This window comes from Cornus florida, unplaced genomic scaffold (assembly GCF_030987335.1).
Source record: "Cornus florida cultivar Cherokee Brave unplaced genomic scaffold, ASM3098733v1 CherokeeBrave_3.0.0_Hap2_Chr02, whole genome shotgun sequence".
NCBI lineage: Eukaryota > Viridiplantae > Streptophyta > Magnoliopsida > Cornales > Cornaceae > Cornus > Cornus florida.
In genome coordinates, this window is record NW_026775572.1 from 53,428,700 (window position 1) to 53,449,025 (window position 20,326).

General features: G+C 38.4%; 1 protein-coding gene across 2 annotated transcripts in view; it reads right to left on the bottom strand.

Moving 5' to 3' along the window:
• Window positions 1–19,820, bottom strand: part of LOC132294992 (uncharacterized) — a 73,827-nt gene extending 54,007 nt beyond the window's left edge. For both annotated transcript variants that reach the window (XM_059793055.1, XM_059793054.1), the window contains exons 1-3: window positions 19,467–19,820; window positions 16,585–16,665; window positions 10,695–10,832 (exon numbers count right to left, since the gene is read on the bottom strand). In XM_059793055.1, the coding sequence (XP_059649038.1) occupies window positions 10,695–10,832; window positions 16,585–16,665; window positions 19,467–19,631 (384 nt within the window). In that variant the 5' untranslated portion in view covers window positions 19,632–19,820. The remainder of the gene's footprint in view (window positions 1–10,694; window positions 10,833–16,584; window positions 16,666–19,466) is intronic.
• Window positions 19,821–20,326: the final 506 nt, after the last annotated feature.

A 20,326-nucleotide genomic window follows, 5' to 3' on the forward strand; every position in this document is an offset into this window, starting at 1 on the left:
ATTACAAGCGAAAGTCTCCGATTTTCAATTGCTTGTTATGGGCTCATGCTGTGAAAATATCTTTAGGAGCTGGAAGGAAATTAGAATATTTTAGAAGTGATCCTCCAACTAAAACTGACAAAGGGAATGATGATTGGAATCTGAAAATTACATGGTTATGTGGAATAGGGAGATTCACTACAGAGGCCATGTACCTATTAAGGCAGTTAGTAGAGGAGTGTAGAAGCAAACAAAAAGATCTACACATGGTTTTTATAAACTTAGAGAAGGCATAAGATGAGTTCCTAGAGACTTAATTTGGTGCGCCATGTGAAGAAAACATATTCCGGAAAACTTTATTGAACTTATTCAGGATATGTCTAAGAGTACTAAGACTAGAGTTCGTACTATGTGTGGAGAGATGAATGATTTTCCAATAAAAGTAGGATTCCACCAAGGATCAGTGCTAAGCCCATATTTATTTTCGATAGTACTAGAAGACATTCCTTGCAAGTAGGATTACACTGACGGTGCATGTTATTTGCAAATGACATAGTGCTATTTTGATAGCTCTAAGGAAACCTTGGCAATAAAATTGGAAGCTTGGAGAAATGCATTACAGTCAAAAAATTAAAAATTAGGAGAATAAAACGAAATACACGGAATGTAAATTTAGTACTGCTATAGAGAATGATAATATAGGAAATAAAAATTCAAAACCAAAGCATTACTCAGAGTAATTATTTTCAACACTTAAGATCAATTTTACAAAAAGATGGAGGGGTTGATGATGATGTAAGTAGAAGAATTGGAATAGGGTGGACAAAGTGGAGGAATGCTAGTGAGATTTTATACGATAAACGAATATCAATTAAGTTAAAATAAAAAGTATATAGAACATTTAATAGACCGGCTATTTTATATGGAGCTGAATGTTGGGCGCTAAAAATGAAACACGAACGCATACATGTGGCGAAAATGCAAATGTTAAGATGGATGTTAGAAATAACTAGAAAAGATAAGATTAATAATCAAAGGTGTTAGTATATATGATAGCCACGATTTATGGAATGACTTACCATATTAGCAGAGATTTGATTATGCTATAGAATATGCTGTGATTTGATTTAGTTTCCTTTCTTGTAATATGAGAATGTGTTTTTTATATCTATAAATACTAGAGCCGTGAACTAAGAAGCGCGGACACGGATACAGGACACAGATGCGACACGACACCGACACGGACACGGCGACACGGCAAATCCAAAAAAATTAGGACACGGACACGGCGAATAGTATATATATGTGTGTGTGTGTGTGTGTGTGTGTGTGTGTGTGTGATGTAGTACTTTGAAAATTACTGAGTGTTATTATTTTTCATCAACCTCACAATAAAAAAAAACACAAATCATAACTCATAACTAATAAACTATAAAAGAACAATATTGCATAGTTATAAAATCAAATAAAAAACAAGACATTAGAATAATAACTAGTATCATTTAATCATCATTGCAACTTTACTCCAAATACAAAAGCATAGACAGAAAGGACTATTAACATTCATGATTGTTTAACATTCAGGACTTTATCGTTAGCACTTAATATTCACAAAAACCTAAAGGCTAGTCCCCAAAAAAGATACAAAAACAAGTCAGTGTACTATCATCTATTCCCATCCATCATTTGACTTAGGACTTTTACCATTTACAATACCAAAAGGGTAGTACAAAACAAAAAATAGAACATTTCAGCATTAAAAATTAAAATAAAATAAAAAAATTAACATATCAGCATTCAAAATTAAAAAAAAAAAATTTCCAGAAAAGTGTGTCCGAACCGTGTCTGAGCCATGTCCGAGCTGTCTGAGCCGTGTCCGAAAATTAAAAAAAATAAAAAAATTCCAGACACGTTTTTTGGTGTGTCCGACGCGTGTCGGGACGTGTCGGACACGGATTCTTCGCCCATTTTGGAGTGTCCGTGCTTCCTAGGCCGTGAATGAGTAATTTATCTCATTCAAGCATTTACAAGAAACACGGATCAAGAATTTTTTGACTGATGGTTGACTTTTCTCTCGACCTTTCCTTTCATCTCTGACGCCGAGGTCTTCTACTCTGGCATCCGTCGTTTTCTTTCTTCTTTTTCTGGTGTTGGATCTCTGGTTTTGGCAGGTCATGCAATGTTCGTATCTCAAAGTGGCGACCCTACCATTGGAAGATCAAAAGTTGTTCAATTGACAGAGATGTGGTTTTTAGGGTTGATCACAAGAGTATTACAGAACGTGAATCCGTCTTGAAATCTTGCTTAGTTGGTCGCTTTGATCGTGATGTGGGGTGTACTAAAGGGATTGAGGAAAAGGCGACGAAGTCGTGGCAGATTTCGTGTGGAGTGAAAGTATCAACCCTACCTGACGGCCTTTTCCTGTTCCGTCTACCATCGGAGGCCGAAGCACGCAGGGTCTTGGATGTGGGGAAGAAGAGATGGGCTGAAGCTTCCTTACACATCGACAAGTGGTACTTTGTCGTGGGTTGCTCAGCCGTGGTTGATCGTGATAGGTTATGTTGTTCGGGTTACCCCTTCATCTCTGGTGCCACAAATTGTTCGAAGCCATTGGAGACCTCTACGGTGGGTTCAGAGGTGTGGAAGCAGATGATCAAGCGAGTGGCGAGTGAGTTCTCCTTTATGTCTCTGCCGGAACTGTGGTGCCGGAGTATGTTTTTGTAGAAGATCAACGAGTGGCCTTTAAGATCAATTTGATTGAGGAAACCTCACCTTGCATCCTTCCAAAGTCCTATTATGGGGTTGGTGAGGCTTCCCTCCTTACGTCTGATGGAGAGCTCAACGGTGGACGTCGCCGGCATTTGCAGACTCACGTGGGTACTCAAGGAAAGAGAAGAACGTTTGTCAACGCGCCAGTTGCGAGTGGGGAAGGCAAACTTCCGAGACATGCGTATAACGCCCGTCATCAACGCCATTCAAATCCTCGCTTTGATTGCCTTGGTGGTAATCAAACACGTGGACAAATACGTGGCTTCACAAGAGCCTGTCATGCAGTAAGTCTAGGCTTGTATCTTCTGGGCTGAACAGTTGTTAGTCAATCATGGGCCACAAGTCACAAATAAAAGGAATGTTATGTGGGGTCCAGCAATCAGTTATCCATTTCATTCCTCAATGACAAGCCCAGCCCACAGTTGCCCAAGCCCAGTCGAGACAATGATAAGTTACGAAATGGACCACGAGATGACTTAAAAAGAAAGGTTTATTGGGGCCCAAAAATCAGATGTCTGTTTCTTTTATTAACACAAAGCCCAGTCCAGCTACCGAACCCATCATCGATCAATTATAGGGTCGTCCTCATCATGATATCTCTGCAATTTTTTGGAATTCGCCAGAGAAGAGGAGATAGATGAAATTTAGTGCCGACGAGGCTGGTGTGGGAATAGACAAGAAGGTCTTTCGTCATCTACAGTGTTGTGCTGATGCTTCAATTAAGTCCCTACCAGCTACTACTCGGATAAAGGGAAGCAGCTCTAGACTCTCATCTCAGGATTCTCACAGAAATAACCATGTTTATAGATGGTCGAGAAAAGATAAACAGAAATGGACATCTACTGACCCAAGTATGTCCTCTGTTATTCATCCCCAGAGCCCCCTTACAGCACCTTCTTCTTCTTCCTCTCCTTGTGGGGCGGTGAGAGGCGATGTTGAGATGTCAATGGAGAAGAGCAATGTTATGTCAGTTGTGCCTTCGGCACCTGCAGACGAGTATGGTCTGGTTATAGATAGGAAGGCTGCTAGCGGGTATGTCACTTCAGGGCAAGCTGACCCACATAATTGTGCAGTTCAGGACTTATCAGATGGGGCTTTCGTCTGTGTAGGGAGAGACCTTCACTTTCAGCGATCTAATGAGTCAACTATGACTCTGCTCAAAGAACTCCGCCTTTATGCAGACTTGAAAGGCCTTAACTGCATGCCATCTGTAGGGGTTGAGGAGAATAAGTTGGTCAGTTTTTTGAGTAGTGGAATGGGAGACTACAATACAGATTCTGACTCGTTGACAGAGTCATTTGATTTAGGAAGAGATTGTGAAGAGGAGCTGGCTACTGATCTGGTTTCCATCCAACAAGCTTGCTCCAATGAGTTTGTTCCTTGGCTGGAGAATGATTTTTCTGAAGTGATAGAGGAGGAACCATTGGCAGTTGAGAGACCTGGTTGTTCAGGAACAGATGTTGACTTGGGTAAGGACTGGATGGTCGAAAATATAGGAGCTGCTAGTGAGTTGTTGGGTGTTTCTTCAGAGGGGAACAATGACCTGACACTATCCATTCTTCAAGCAATAGTGGAAGGAAGAGAGGTAGCTGTGACGGAAGAGGTTGTGAACACGAGGCCTTTATCGTCCTGGAAAGAGGCAAAGGAGATCAAGAATCTTATTTCTGAAGTCAATTATGAAGGGAAGAAAGGGATGCTGAGGGTGAGGGGAAGGACTGGGAGTAGAAGTTTGAGGAAGGAAGGAGGGGAGATTATCTTATCTGATTTTTAATGAAGCTAGGAATTATTACTTGGAATGTTAGTGATCTCAACGACCCGAATAAAAGGAGGGTGGTAAAGGTAGCTTTAAGGAAGTGGGGGGCCCAGGTTGTTTGTTTGCAAGAAACAAAGTTGGCATCCATTTCCGATGGGGTGGTTAGGAGTTTGTGGGGAGGAAGGTCTGTGGAATGGGAGGTCTTGAATGCTACAGGTACTTCCGGCGGTATCTTAGTTATGTGGGATTGTAGATGGTTGTAGATGTGTGGGTGGGGAGATTCTCAGTGTCTTGCAAGTTCAAATTGGAAGAGGACAATTTTAGATGGGTTTTCACAGGGGTCTATAGACCAGTTGTTGATATTGATCGGCCTTTTTCTGGGAGGAGCTAAACCATGCTCAAGAAATGTGGTCTCTTCCTTGGTGTTTGGGTGGGGATTTCAATTCTGTTAGATTTTCATTAGAAAGGTCCACATGAGGAAGGAGGTATTCTGAAATGGACTCAAGAAATGTGGTCTCTTCCTTGGTGTTTGGGTGGGGATTTCAATTCTGTTAGATTTTCATTAGAAAGGTCCACATGAGGAAGGAGGTATTCTGAAATGGATCAGTTTTCTGATTTCATTGATGAGCATCTTCTCATTGATCTACCAATGGAAGGAGCAGCCTATACATGGTCAAATGGTAGGGACCCAGTCATTTTTTCAAGGTTGTATCGTTTCTTGATTTATGGGAAGTGGGAAGAGAAATTCCCGGATGTCGTTCAAGCAGTTTTAGCACGAGTCACATCTGATCATATTCCTCTGGTTTTGGATTGTGGAGGTTTGTGTTCTCAAAGGTCTCCGTTTCGATTTGAGAATATGTGGCTAAGAGCGGAGGACTTCCAAGGAAAGTTCAATCTTAGTGGGAGGGAGTTGTTGTTACACGCTCGTCTAGCTTCATGTTAACTACGAAGTTGAAGGCTCTCAAATTCAATCTTAAGAAGTGGAATAAAGATGTTTTGGGGAATCTTGAATGGAGGAAGTATAGAGTCCTTACTGATTTTTATAAGATTGATCGCCTTGAAGAGGCGGGTGGGGATGTGGAGTTATTGCATTCTAGAAGAGCTTCTTGTCAGGCAACTCTTGCTAAGACTGATAGTATGGAGGAGGTATCATGGGGACAAAAATCCCGGGCTCTTTGATCGTATTACAAAAAAATTTCACAGACTCACTAATGCTCATAGAAGAAGTAATCATATAGGACGTATTCGGGTGGAAGGTGTAGAGATGTGGAGGGACGAAGATGTGCGAAATGGGATTGCTTCTTTTTATCAGAAGCTTTATACCGAGCCGCTAGCTTGGAGACCTAAACTTGATGGTCTTCATTTTGAGGCTATTTCTAAGTTCGATAGGGAGGGGCTTGAGATTCCCTTTACTGAAGAAGAAGTTCTCAAGGCTTTATCAAGTTGTAATGGGAACAAAGCTCCAGGGCCTGATGGGTTCACTATGCGGTTTCAAATGGAAAGTTGGGCGGTTGTGAAAAACGAGGTGATGGGCACTTTTCAAGAATTTTATTCTACTGGTGCCGTTGAGAAGTCACTAAATGCATCATTCATTGCCCTTATTCCTAAGAAGGGAGGTGCTTCTGACATTAAAGACTTCCGTCCTATCAGCTTAGTGGGTTGTATCTACAAGCTAATGGCTAAGGTTCTTGCTTTTAGGATGAATGAAGTGATGGATGGGATTATATCGGATTCCCAGAATGCTTTTGTCGGAGGACGGCAAATTCTTGATTCAGTTCTTATTGCAGGCGAATGTGTGGACTCTAGATTGAGAAGTGGTGTTCCCGGAGTCTTATGCAAACTTGACATTGAGAAAGCGTATGATCATGTGAATTGGAATTTCCTGCTTTATTTGCTACAGAGAATAGGGTTTGGAAGTAAATGGAGGAAATGGATTGAGACATGCCTCTCGTCTGTCAAGTTCTCTGTTCTTGTGAACTGGTCTCCTGCTGGCTTCTTTGGGTGTAATCGGGGTTTAAGATAAGGAGATCCCCTGTCGTCTTTCCTTTTTCTTATTGTTATGGAGGGATTAAGCAGACTTATGCAAAGGGCAGAGGATCTTGATCTTATTAAGGGCTTTATGGTGGGAAGAGATCCTGTCCATCAGATGAAGGTTTCTCATTTACTTTTTGCGGATGACACCCTGGTTTTCTGTAATACTGGTGTGTCTCAGCTTAGATATTTGAGGTGCATCTTGGCCTGTTTTCAGGCTGTCTCTGGTCTGAAGGTTAATGTGGCTAAAAGTGTACTTGTTCCAGTTGGGGATGTTCAGGATATCTCATCTTTAGCGACAGTCCTTGGGTGTAGGGTGAGTTCTTTTCCAATTCCGTATTTGGGTTTGCCTTTAGGGGTTTCCTCTAGAACAATGGAGAGTTGGGACCCTGTGATCGATAGGTATGCGAAGAGATTGGCAAGATGGAAAAAACAATACTTATCTAGGGAGGGGGGGGGGGGGGGGGGGGGGGTTGGAAGTTACGCTTATAAAGAGCACTTTATCGAGCCTTCCCACATATTTTTTTTTATCTATGTTCTAAATTCCATGCTCTGTTGCTGCTAGGATTGAAAAAATTCAAAGGGATTTCCTTTAGGGCGGAAGAGGAAAAGAGTTTAAGTATCACCTTGTCAACTGGGAACAAGTCTGCAAGCCAATGAAGTTTGGTGGTCTTGGTATCAGAAGACTAGTCCCCTTTAACCAAGCTCTTTTGGGAAAATGGCTGTTGAGGTACGGGAGGGAAAGACATCGCCCTTGGCGAAGGCTTATTTCATGCCGGTATGGGGAAGAGAGTGGTGGTTGGTCTACTCGTCCGGTTTCTCTCGTGGGAGGAGTAGGGGCGTGAAAATCCATTCGGAAGGGATGGGATGCTTTTTCTACTCATATCAGATTCAAAGTTCGTGATGGCATATGTGTTCGCTTTTAGGAGGATCTTTGGTGTGGAGACCGGCCTTTATCTTATTTATTTCCCAAATTATACAGTATTGCAGCTGATAGACATGCATACGTAGCTGACTGTTATCGGCTTGATAGTAGTGGGATTACGTGTGATGTGCACTTTCGACGCTCTTTTCAGGATTGGGAGGTGGACTAGGTATGTGTTTTTCTGGATTTGTTGTATCGACAAGAGGCAGTTGGCAGAGGTTGTGACAACATGACATAGATTCCCTCTTCCCATGGTCGCTTCGAAGTTCGATCCTTATTCTTATGTCTTTCTAATTTTGATATCGTAGATTTTCCGCGGAAGACTATCTGGAGTTCTATGGCTCCAACTAGGGTGGGCATTCTTTGTTTGGACCGCTGCATGGGGTAAGATCCTGACGATTGATAATCTAAGGAAAAGGGGCAACTGTCTTGTTAACTGGTGTTGCCTATGCAAACAAGATGGTGAGTCAGTTGCTCATATTCTCATGCATTCTCCTGTGGTGAGGAATTGTTGGAATCTTATCTTTTGTCTGTTTGGTATGCGTTGGGTTACGCCTCATTATCCTAAGGATTTGATTCGTAGTTGGAGAGGATGCCGTGTGAGTGGTGTTGTTCACAATTATTAGAGAGTTGTACCACATTGTGTCTGGTGGTGCATATGGAAGGAGAGGAATAATAGAATGTTCGAAGGGATTGAGTCGTCCACGGCGATTCTGAAACTTTATATCATTCGCTCTCTTTTCAGTTACGTGAAGAGGAAGTCCTGTTCTTCTCCCGTGAGTTTGGCACCACCTATTCAGAAATGGTCTGAGAAGACATGGTTGTTTCTTTTTATGGTCTGAGGAGACATTGTTGATTCTTTCATCTACATTGTTTAAACAGATGTATGAAGTGGAATGGTCTGAGGAGGCATTGTTGATTCTTCCATCTACATGTTTTAAATATGTGTATGAAGGGAAATGGTGTGAGGATACATTGTTGGTTGTTTATAGTCTGAGGAGACATGATTGGTTGTTTATGGTCCGAGAAGACATTGTTAATTGTTTATGGTCTGAGGAGACATGACTGGTTGTTTATGGTTTGAGGAGACATGACTGGTTGTTTATGGTTTGAGGAGAAATTTTTTATTTCTTGATCGATACTTCATCAAAGATAAAATCATCGCTAGTCAGATTTGCACTCCATTTGTCGCAAACTCTCAGCAACTTGCAGATCTTCTTACAAAAGGTGACAACAAGATTGTGTTTGAGAATGCATTGTCCAAGTTGGGCGTTTCAGATATCGACGCACCAACTTGAGAGGGAGTGTTAGCATATATGATAGCCACGATTTATGGAATGACTTACCATATCAGTAGAGATTTGAGTATGCTATAGAATATGCTCTGATTTGATTTAGTTTTGATTTAGTTTTGATTTCTTGTAATATGAGAATGTGTTTTTTATATTTATAAATACTAGAGCCGTGAATGAGTGATTTATCTCATTCAAGCATTTACACAATTCTCTCATTTCTCTTCTTTTTATATTTCTAGAAAAGAAATATTAGAAATAACTAGAAAAGATAAGATTAATAATCAAAGGATTAGGGAGAAGTTAGGTGTAGCACCTTTTAGCGAGAAAATAAGAGAGAGTAGACTTTGGTGGTATGAACATATTCAATGCCGACCTATAGATGTGCTGGTGAGAGGAAGATTGATTTGCATAGAAGGTAAAAGACAAAAATGTTGACCAAAACTAACATGGGATGAAGAGATAAGAAATGATTTTTACAAATTAATTCTAGTAGGAGAAATGGCTTACAATAGAAAAGATTGGAAAAAGAGAATCCGTGTGACCAACCCCATTGGTACTAATAAAGGTAAGGATGATGATGACGATGATACGTTAATCACATAATATGTTAAAGGAACTCCAGCCAACCCCATTGGGAAGGGATAAAGGCAAGGATGATGATGATGATGATATCTTTATCACATAATATGTTAAAGGAACTTCTTAATTTAACACATCCTACCCTTATTATATGAGTAACGCCATTAATAATCTCTCCCTCAATGAATAATCGAACCTTAGTAACAGTATTGTTCACTTTTTAGTATCCTTGACCTAGATTTTCATTGTATCCCCAAGTGCAAACCATTTTGGTAACATTTTCACATGTTCAATTTTAGTCCTACTTATCTTAGTCGTCTTGATTCAAAGAGGTCTCTTCATGCCTTTAATTTAACATTTTCCACTTCTTTAGTTTATCAATCAAAACAGTATCACCAACAAATAAGATACACGGCTTGTCTTGTATGTGATTTTGTCAAATTAATCACTAGAAAGTGAAAAGGATTAACGCTAATCCCTTGTTTAAGCTTACAGTAATTAAAAGTTCACTGGTTTCTGCTGAAGTTATTATAATCACTGTTCCACTATGCATATACATTATCATATCAATATACCTTTATATGACTCCTTTCTCTTTTAAACCCACCATATTACATCTCTAGCGACTTATTATGCTAAGAACAAATTTATAAAACTATAAGAAGTTCGTTCTTCTTTATGTATCTTTCCAGTTGTCTCCTCGTTACATAAATTATTTCCGTTACTGATTTTGCTAATTAAAATCCAAATGGATCTTCCAAAACTGTTGTTACACATTTCAAACTTTGTTTAATCACTCTTTTTGGAAGTTCTTGATGCAAATAATTAATAGTATCTCTAGTCAAGATTGAGGCAGTCAATAGTGTCTTGAAAAGTGTTTAGTCAAAGACTATTAAATAGTAATTATGATATGGGAAGTCTGAAAATGTCATAGGAATTGAAGGAGTTAGTCTTTAATGCTCTTTGGGTAGTCTAAAAGCCAGTCTAGGAAAGAGTAGTGTCATTAATAGTTGGTTTATAGAAGGAACAGCCTCTTTATCAGTTGTAATCAAGTCTTAATCAATATAATTTGAGTTATTATCAGATTTTAAACAGTTCTTCAGGCCTTTCCCAGATTTCCCTTTAGAAATCTAGGCTCCGACGGTGATTGGAGTATTTCTTGTATTCCTTACTATTGTACGAAGACTTCTGTTCTTGTCTGTTTGCTTCAGTTCTGTAGTAGGAAACATTCATTGAATATTATGAAATTTTGTACAACTTTGAATAGCCTTTTTTTATTAAACAAGACATGCCATCAAAACCAAAAGTGAAATTCTACAGTCTAGTCTAAAGCAAAAAGTGCAATATAGTTCACTGATATCACCTGAATGAAAAAGATAGCTATTGGATTTCCCCGCAAACACGATATTCGCACATAGCGGCATGGAGTATAGTTCATAGGGTATGTCATGTCACGTCGAGGTGCTTCACAGCGTGGGCGAACTTTTACAAATGTCTCTGGCTGGTGAAAGGAAAATAAATCACTAATACATACAAGATGATAATCTCCGTATAGATTATGCAACACAGTAGTAATTTCCATGACCAGGCATGTGAGACAGCATTTTTTACATGGACAAACCATTATCTAATATGCCAACTAAAAAAGATTTCTCATGTAAGTGGATGCTGAAATTAATAAGAGATGTTAAATGAGAAAGAGAGAGAGATGTTAAATAAATAAGTAGACGGCCAGATGCCGAATAAGATTCAGCCACAGTTCAACAACAACTAAAAGATATGCATTTGGAACAAGAAATGAACAAATTTGTTACAACTTCCCACATTTTCTGATTTTGGCAGCTTCAGTTTCTAGAAGCAAAAGTGTAAATAAAGCATTTACTCCACTCCAAACAAGGCTTAAGTGAGGTGATCAAGCATAATCTTTCAAAGTTTTAACTTTTAAGGAAAGATGATGTTGAGGCAACGGAACCGCGCGGATACATAAATCCAATGAAAGCCAACAAAGCAATCACACATAAACACAAGATTTACATGGGTCAGTCAAAACCGGCCTATGTCCATGGATGAGAAGAGATTCCACCATGATTAGTAGAGATATTAAAACAATAAAGTACCAACACCACCACTCCACGAGCCTATTTCCTCGCTAACAGCGTTACCGGTGTTTTTCCTACTCTACCAACCCTCATGAGACTACATCTCTCTCGATCTCATAAGTCTCAACCCAAAGCCTATGTATCTATTTATAGAGTTCCAAACTCAATTCTTGGTCGGACAAGGATTACAATTTCTTAGAGGCCAAGACTTGCCAACAAGAAATACCAAACACAATACAATTCTAGAATAGAAACATAATTAGAATAGAAATTTGAGACACAATTTCCAACAATCTCCATTTTTGGCTCAAATTCCATCCAGCCAATCATCGCTTCCACGTCATTGATCAGGACAATGCAAAGACAATTCTTTTGCAGCTTCAATCTTGACGATCCTGCAAAACTCTAATTGTTCCCACTGTACGTTGCTCGATCAGTATAAACTCGAAGGCTCCGCCTTGACTACTCGAGTTCCATGCCTTATAACCAAGCCAATTCACTGCACCTACAACTGCAACTCGTTATAGCACTCGTTGAGACTCCTTGTGTTTTCTGGATCTCCTTCACCTTTGGCTCTGATAACAATTTGTTGGTACTCCAGAACCGCGCGAATACATAAATCTAATGAAAGCCATCAAAACAATCACACACAAACACAAGATTTACATGGTTCAACCAAGACCGGCCTACGTCCATGATAAGAAGAGATTCCAATATGATTCGTACAGATATTACAACAATAGAGTATCAACACCACTACTCCACGAACCTATTTTCTCGCTACCAGCGTCACCGGTGTTTTTCCTACTCTACCAACCCGCATACTACCTCTACCCATCAACTCCCTCATGAAACTACATCTCTCTCAATCTCATAAGTCTCAATCCAAAGCCTATGTATCTATTTATAGAGTTCCAAACTCAATCCCTTGTTGGACAAGGATCACAATTGCTTAGAGGCCAAGACTTGCCAAACAAGAAATTACCAAACAGAATACAACTCTAAAATAGAAACATAATTAGAATAGAAATTTGACACACAATTACCAACAAATGATGTAAAAGTTGACTACAAGAAGTAATAGAGAACCAATAACTATAGGTAATAAAACAAGGCAAAATTTTATGTGTTCAATTGAGAACCAAAATTTCTCTTGATAAATGAGGGAAAAGAAAATGACCAGATTTTAATGGGTCACTAGAAGAACCTCTCAGTTGGCTACAATGAACCATATGCATGGACAGACATGCTATAGCCTACGTGTGGGTTGTTGGGCAGTGGCATTTTTGTAAAAATGTGGAAGTGTGTACCAGGGATAAGCTACAATGATGAGATTAATATGATAGTGAAGCAAACAGAAAAAAACACAAGTCTTCTTCCAGTAGTAAGGAAGACTAGAAATACTCCAATCACCGTTGGAGCCTAGATTTCTAAGGGAAATCTGGGAAAAGCCTTTAGAGAAGTTTATACTCTGAAAATAACTCAAATGATATCGATAAAGACTTGATTACAGTAGAGATAGAGGCTGTCCCTTTTATAAGACAACTATTAATGACACTGCTTTTCCTAGAATGGCTTTCAATATACTCACAAAGCTTTAATGACAACTTCTGCAATTCCTAGGACAGTTTCAGATTTCCTATACCATAATTACTACTAAATGGACTTTAACTAGACACTTTCCAAGACTATTAATTATTTGCATCAGATAGCAAGGCATACCCATAAGAAGATCAACATGACTGATTGCAATTGAGACATATCTACATTAGTTAGATCTATCCCAACCCCTAAAATGAATATAAAATATTGATTTGCCAAAACCATGGAGTCTCACACAGCAAAGAGAGCGTGGAGCCCCAAGAGTCAGCGGCACCAATATAGGTTATTTCCCTAAGCTGGGAGCCAAGCATGGCACATGGACCACCCAAGGGCTTTTGTGGGGATCCTAATGTGCCATCGGCACTACACGACACATGCATGGCAACTCAATGAGCGGCATCTAGTGTGGTGTTAGTGATGGCAGCCACACAACACTTGTAAGAAGGGCGCTTAGGGTTTTTGCTCATAGGCCGTAGACCCTAATTAGTCTCTTGTAGCCCAATATATAAGGGCGCTTATGGTTCGGAGTGGTGTAAGAGAGAAACTCTGAAATTCGTACAGAAACAGAGCGAAGGGCTGAAAACTTGTAATCTCCGATTTTACACGTAGTGAAAACTTTCACCGAATCCCAACCGTGGACGTAGGTTGTTGCTGAACCACGTATAAATCTTTGTGTTCTTTGTGTGGCGTGTTTAATTTATGTCGTGATTCTTGATTCAACTTGGATTCGTTGCGTTTGTCATAACAACTTTCATGTCTTGGTAATAGGTTACACCTGGTTTTTTTATGAGTTCAAATCTGAGTTCAACATAAAAAGTCAGTTTCATATAGAAAGTGTGACTTCAAGCCCAAGTAACTTAAAACAAACTTGAATATTATTATATTATTTTCCCTCGTTCTTGAGAGTGTACCCCACCCGGCTCCTTGTTTCCTCAAGGGCCCACACTCTTGCGTGGAACCCTTCACAACAGTACACCCAAGTCACATGACTATACGCCCTAGCTGGCTTAAATAACACTTGTCATGGGACCAGACACAAGTGGGTTCTACATACCTGCTTATAACCCCAAGACCTTCCTTGTACACACACACTGGGATTAGGACACGTCCACAAGACCATGACATTAAACTATAGTACATTCAGTTCCACATTGACTTATGGTCCAATTCCACCAAACTACATCAATAATAAACAGTTCTTATAGTGTAATTTAACATTATAATGTAAAGCCTTTTTCACCTACATTACCCAAACTCATGTATTGATATTGGGTATAGGTATGTGTCAAATATGTTGGACATGGCTAGTCATTAAATCTTAGTATACAGGAACTCAGTAATAGTAAGTTTAAAAAATTAGGTACATGTAATGTGAACACATTGAACATACCCACCTACACGACACACCTCATATGATATTATTATTCGAGGTAGTTCACAATCACAAAAACAGTTGGGATGGAATAGAGAATATTACAAGGTTTTATAAAGATAAAAGAAATGTATAATAGCATTCATGATTAGTCTCAAAATAAATATAAGTTGGTGTGACGACCTCTGTGGGCGGGTGCGAGACACTGGGCGAGCTACCACACTGGCAGGCTAAGAGTGTCATGATCCTACATCGCCTGGGAAAGGTGAAGGTGAAGTGTTTTATGTAGGTTCAACACCCTTCACACAACGCGTTTTAAGGCCGTGATGGCCATGAACCCATCAGAACTCCGCAGTTAAGCGTGCTTATGCTGGAGTACTACCAGAATGGGTGACCTCCTGCGAAGTGTGGTCTAAGGGAGTCAAAAGCGAACAATATTGTGTTGGGCAAGGTGAGGGTTGTTACAAATGGTATCAGAGCCAGAACCCAAACGGAAGTGTAGCCAACCAGGACGTTGGGCCCCAAGGGAGTGATTGTGACGACCTCTGTGGGAGGGTGTGATGTGGGCGGGTGCGAGATACTCGACAAGCTACGGGTGTCATGATCCCACGTCGCCTGGGGATGGTAAAGGTGAAGTGCTATATGTAGGTTCAACAGCTTTCTATATCCAACGTGTTTAAAGTCGTGATGGCCATGAACCCATCAGAACTCCGCAGTTAAGCGTGCATATGCTGGAGTAGTACCAAGATGGGTAACTTCCTGGGAAGTTTGGTCCGAGGGAGCCAAAAGCGGACAATATTATGTCAGGTAGGGTGAGGGCTATTACAGTTGGGGAGGAATATCATATTTTAAAAAGACTTCTCACATTTTCTCTACATGAATAGTTGAGAGAGAAAGCTCCAGCAAGTTTTATCTCCATTCACAATCAATCTTCTTCTTATCAAATACTACTTCCATAAAAAAAAAAAATTGCTATAGTTTTGGTAATTGTTCCCCCTACAACAACCAGGTATGCTACAACAACTGAAACCGTTAAATATCCTCACATTGATAATGTTTTACCTCATTAAAGGCCTTCTTCATTTACTCTCATCTTCAAATGTCTAATGTGCAGATATTCGTTTTGGATTCATGTCCCGTACCCATACTGGTGTTGTGTCAACAAGAGTACCTCGAGGTAAGCTGGCGAGTCTCGGTATCATAGTCTCTCACTATTTTGATTCTTAACAATATGTCACCATCACAAACTAGTGCCTTGGCCTAGTGATGACCTGGAACGAGTATTGAGTGGACATGGAGTTCAAATCCCATTATCCATAAAAAAATTATAATTTGAATATACAATTTACAAAACAAAATAATATAAGCATCTCGTATGAATAATAATAAAATTGGGGCTTAAAGTAGATGATGGATCAAAGCACCAACCATAAGGGGTCCATGTGAACAAATCTCTCATGGCATGTCCTATAACGAGTTATTAAGACCCCAAGGTATGAAAAGGCCATAGATTGTTGGCATAAATAGGAAGCTAGCTTGGTCCAACACTAAGCAGGCGTTCTATGAGTACTTCAACAAGCACTTGGTCCTCTGTAGAGCTGCCACCATCAAAACTAACCCCTAGATAAGGTGACCTGAGAGAGAGAGAGAGAGAGAGAGAGAATCATATGACACATCCACACGTCTCTTAAAGAGAGTTGATGCATTGAACACAAAGCCTCATCTCATTGATCAGCCAGAACATCAATTACCCCAAACAAGTGCAATGTGCCAAATGGATGATTATAGTTATGTGTAACCCTCATTAATATAAGAACAATTCCTTATCCATAGAAAGTCTAGATGTATCTTTTCTCATTTCTGAAAAAGACAATCAATTTTTTCAAAGTTTGGTTCAGTAATCTCACTTCTCCTCCGCTCTCTTCCATCATTCACCCTCAATTCCCCACTTTTGGCACTTAGATGTAAAGTCTAACATGGTCACAAATATCTAGTACTTTATGAAGCTAATTCAAACTCCAAACAACAATACAAACTACAAAGGTGAAATTGATGTACATGATCTAAAAAAAATAAAAAAAATAAAAAACAGACTTATTTTATACATTGAAGATCAATAGGAGAGAGGAACTTCAACAACTAGCTACATTGAGGATCAATAGGAAAATTCTCTAACTAACCTTGTAACGCAAGCCAACTGAAATTTCCCATTCCAAAACGGACTTGTTATAAATCGTTACATGTGATAGAAGGCAAGGTTCCTGCAATGGAAAGAAAATGTAAGGGAAATAAAAAATTCTGAAGCATAAAAAGGATGTAAAAGAATTAATGGTCAGATAACAAATGATCATTGCAATACAAACTACATACAGATAGCCTGTTCCATTATCAAGGAAGGAAAAAATAATGAAGGAAGCACAAATAATTACCATCCCTTTTGCAACTTGTATAAAAGCCAAGGGTTCACCATCAAATCAAACAAAATAAATATGAAATTTTTTGATCCATCTATAGCAAATCTTAGTCATATGTAAAAAAAATAAAAATAAAAATAAAATAAATAAATAAAAAAATCACTCATTTATAGGATCAAAAAAAATAAACATGGAGACATCATTGAATTAAGGGTAGTAGGATGAGGACAGAATATATGGACTGAAACTATGGTAAGATTAAGAATATAACTGATGACTCAACAGTAATATTACATAGACTATTCAGAAGGAGTGGATATCCATGTTGGATACTAAAAGGCTTGGATATGGGAATTATTATATAATTCGGCTTAGAACACTCATATTATATTCCATTTGTTACACTGCTTCAAAATCAAGTGAAGTGTTCATGTTGAGAACTCAAGGCCATCTTTCTTTTATGGTGCACAATGTTGGGCTGTCAAAACCAACATGTAAAAAGTTAGTGAGTCTTGGCTGACATGAAGATATGAAGATGGAATAATGACGACACAACAGAAGAAAAAATAGCTAGTGGAGGCAGTTCAAAATAAGAGGTTTGGTTGTTTGTCGCAAAGACCAATCAGTGCCCCAATATAAAGGAATTTTTTGTTTCAAGTTAAAGGAGTTAAATAAGATTACGACAATGGCAAAGAGGATTCATGTAGCCAACCCTAGTCCAATGCTTGATGATTTGGGATGAGCAAACTTTTTTTAGGAACTATAGGAAAATATAATGCAGTAAGTTGAAGATCATCTGTTAACTCGAGTGGTGTCATCTGTCAATCGCAAAAGAGGAGGTGCAGAATTCAAGTCCTAACTAGGATATAGGTGTGCGTATCTCACTTATCAGGTGAAAAAAGAGGAAAGCAGAGAAAAAAAAGAAGAAGAATTTGAAATTCACCAAAGTACATGAACTCATCGGATGGAAACTCATCAGAAACTCACTTAGAAGGCTTACATTCTACGACTCAGATGTTTAGAACTTTTTTTGTTAAAGCAAGGGCATGTCATTTTAATTTTTTCAAGGATATTAATGACCTATAAGAAATTTTTAGCATCGTTTTTAATTACATTTTTTCTTATTATAGTAATAAAATAAATTCAGAAATGTTATATTAAGGAATATGATGCAGTAACAAATGGGACGCATAAACTGCATGTCTAAAGAATTGCATGAATATGCATAAATGTAGATGCACATTACTCCACACACATACAGACAAGCGTACCCACACCTATGAAGCTGCTCTACAAAAATTAAAACATGAGCTCTTCCAAACACCTATGATCAATGAAAAGATACAAAATGAAAAATAACTACCACACAGTTAAGCACGTGTGGTTCAATGTATAGAGAATAAATTAAAATACACCTACTGCTTAACTATTCTATTAAAACTGAAAACTAATTACTGACAACTATTGTTTGACTAATTTTTAGTTACCGACAACTATAATCAACGCACAGACAAAAAAGAAAAATTATTACCTATTGTTTAACTATTCTTTTTTCTTTTTTTGAAAACTGGAAACTAGTTTCTGACAACTGTTGTTTGACTATTTTTTATTACCAAAAAAGATTCTGAAAAATGGCAGCATTATCAAAAGCAACCTTAGATTCTTTCTTATTGAATCTAAAAGTACAAACGATATTACTATGTTCTAGAAAGGTACTTAGTTTCCAAGTATGTTAGAAAGTGTATTTAATATCGTACTTTTGTGATTCAAGGAGACCACTTCCACTGCAAATTTTCCGACACAATTTCCATAGAGTTAATCAAATGTGATTCAATAAAGAGAACTCAAATTACCACTCAGCTATTACCCAGTAATTATTAAATCTACAAAAGAGCATCTCTTAAACCTCTTTCTGAAATAAAACAACACCTTCTTTGCTAAGCAAATACAAGAATGGCAAAGAGATCCCGATAATAGCATTGCTCAATAATGTTATTTAGATGGAATAATATTGAGCATAACTAGCATTCCAAAGGGATTATGATCACGGTTGTCACAGTCAAGTCTCATTTGTTTGCTTAAGCCTTTATGTGACACCCAATTTCTCGACAGAGATTCTAATTCTCCACATACTTCTCCATCCATTGTACTTCGTAAGACACATTGTTTGGTAAAACTGAAAAACTAAGTACCGAAAATTTTAAGTGATAATAAAAATTGTGTTTTTGGTTTGTATATCTTTTTGAATTTTAAGGGTTCAGCATTAAGTGACAAGTCACTTAAAATTTTACCCAATTTTAAGTGACACCCGTTTTTTAAGTGATATTGAAATTGCATTATCAAACGCCGCTTAATTCATTCAAAATTAAGTGCCGAATTGGGTTATCAAACAGCAACAAAGTGATATATAAACTTTATACTAAAAAAAATATATTAATGCACTGAGAAACCCTACTTTCACTCTCACCCAAATTCTTCAAAATTATCCAAATGACAGTCAATCCAATACCAAAAACCAGCACACTCGAAAAAAGAAACAAAAACAATTCACATAAACTGAATTAAGATCAAATTGAATCAATCACAAGAAACTGAATTCATCAATTTCAAGCATAACAGTTGAAGTGTAGAGAGAGAGAGGAGAATACGTCGAGTTCGAGCAAAATCCATTCTTTGGTATTGGTACCAGTAGACCAGTGATTGCGAAGGTCGGTGTCGAGGACATGCGCGGCCTTCTGAGATGGCGATTCTCGAGACGTGCCCTTGATTTTGAAGGGCAAAGGTTTCACCCTCGGCTCCAACTCTATCTCCATCTCTCTCTACTTTCTCTATCTGTATGTATGTATTTCTATAAAGATTGATTCTCTCTCTACTGCGACGCCAATGTTGAAGTCGAGGGCTGTACTGGTTAACTGAGTAGTTCCGACAGAGAACGAGGAGTAGTACATACAAGATTCACCTGCTCTTTTTATGTCTGCCGATCAATAATCCGTATGTAATAATACAAGCCCTCTGTGTTTTTATATATACGACTTCATTTTTTGTTTTTGATATAAATGTTGTTAATATTTGATTTTTTATTTTTTTAATTTCATGAATTGAATTTAGTACGGTCATACATTTCAAATTAAAAGTTTACCTAAAAAAAATAGTGTAATTACCATTAATCACCTACTCTAAAAATTAAATAAATAGTCTAACGTTAACTCTTCAACTAGAGCTGCAAACCCGAGTAGTTAATGAGCCGAGCCCGAGTAGTTCGCGAACGGCTCGACTCATTTGCAGCCCTAGTTGATGAGTTAACGTTATACTATTTATTTAATTTTTAGGGTAGGTGATTAATGGTAATTACACTATTTTTTTAGGTAAACTTTTAATTTGAAATGTATGACCGTACTAAATTCAATTCATGAAATTAAAAAAAATAAAAAATCAAATATTAACAACATTTATATCAAAAACAAAAAATGAAGTCGTATATATAAAAACATAGAGGGCTGAGCTCGAG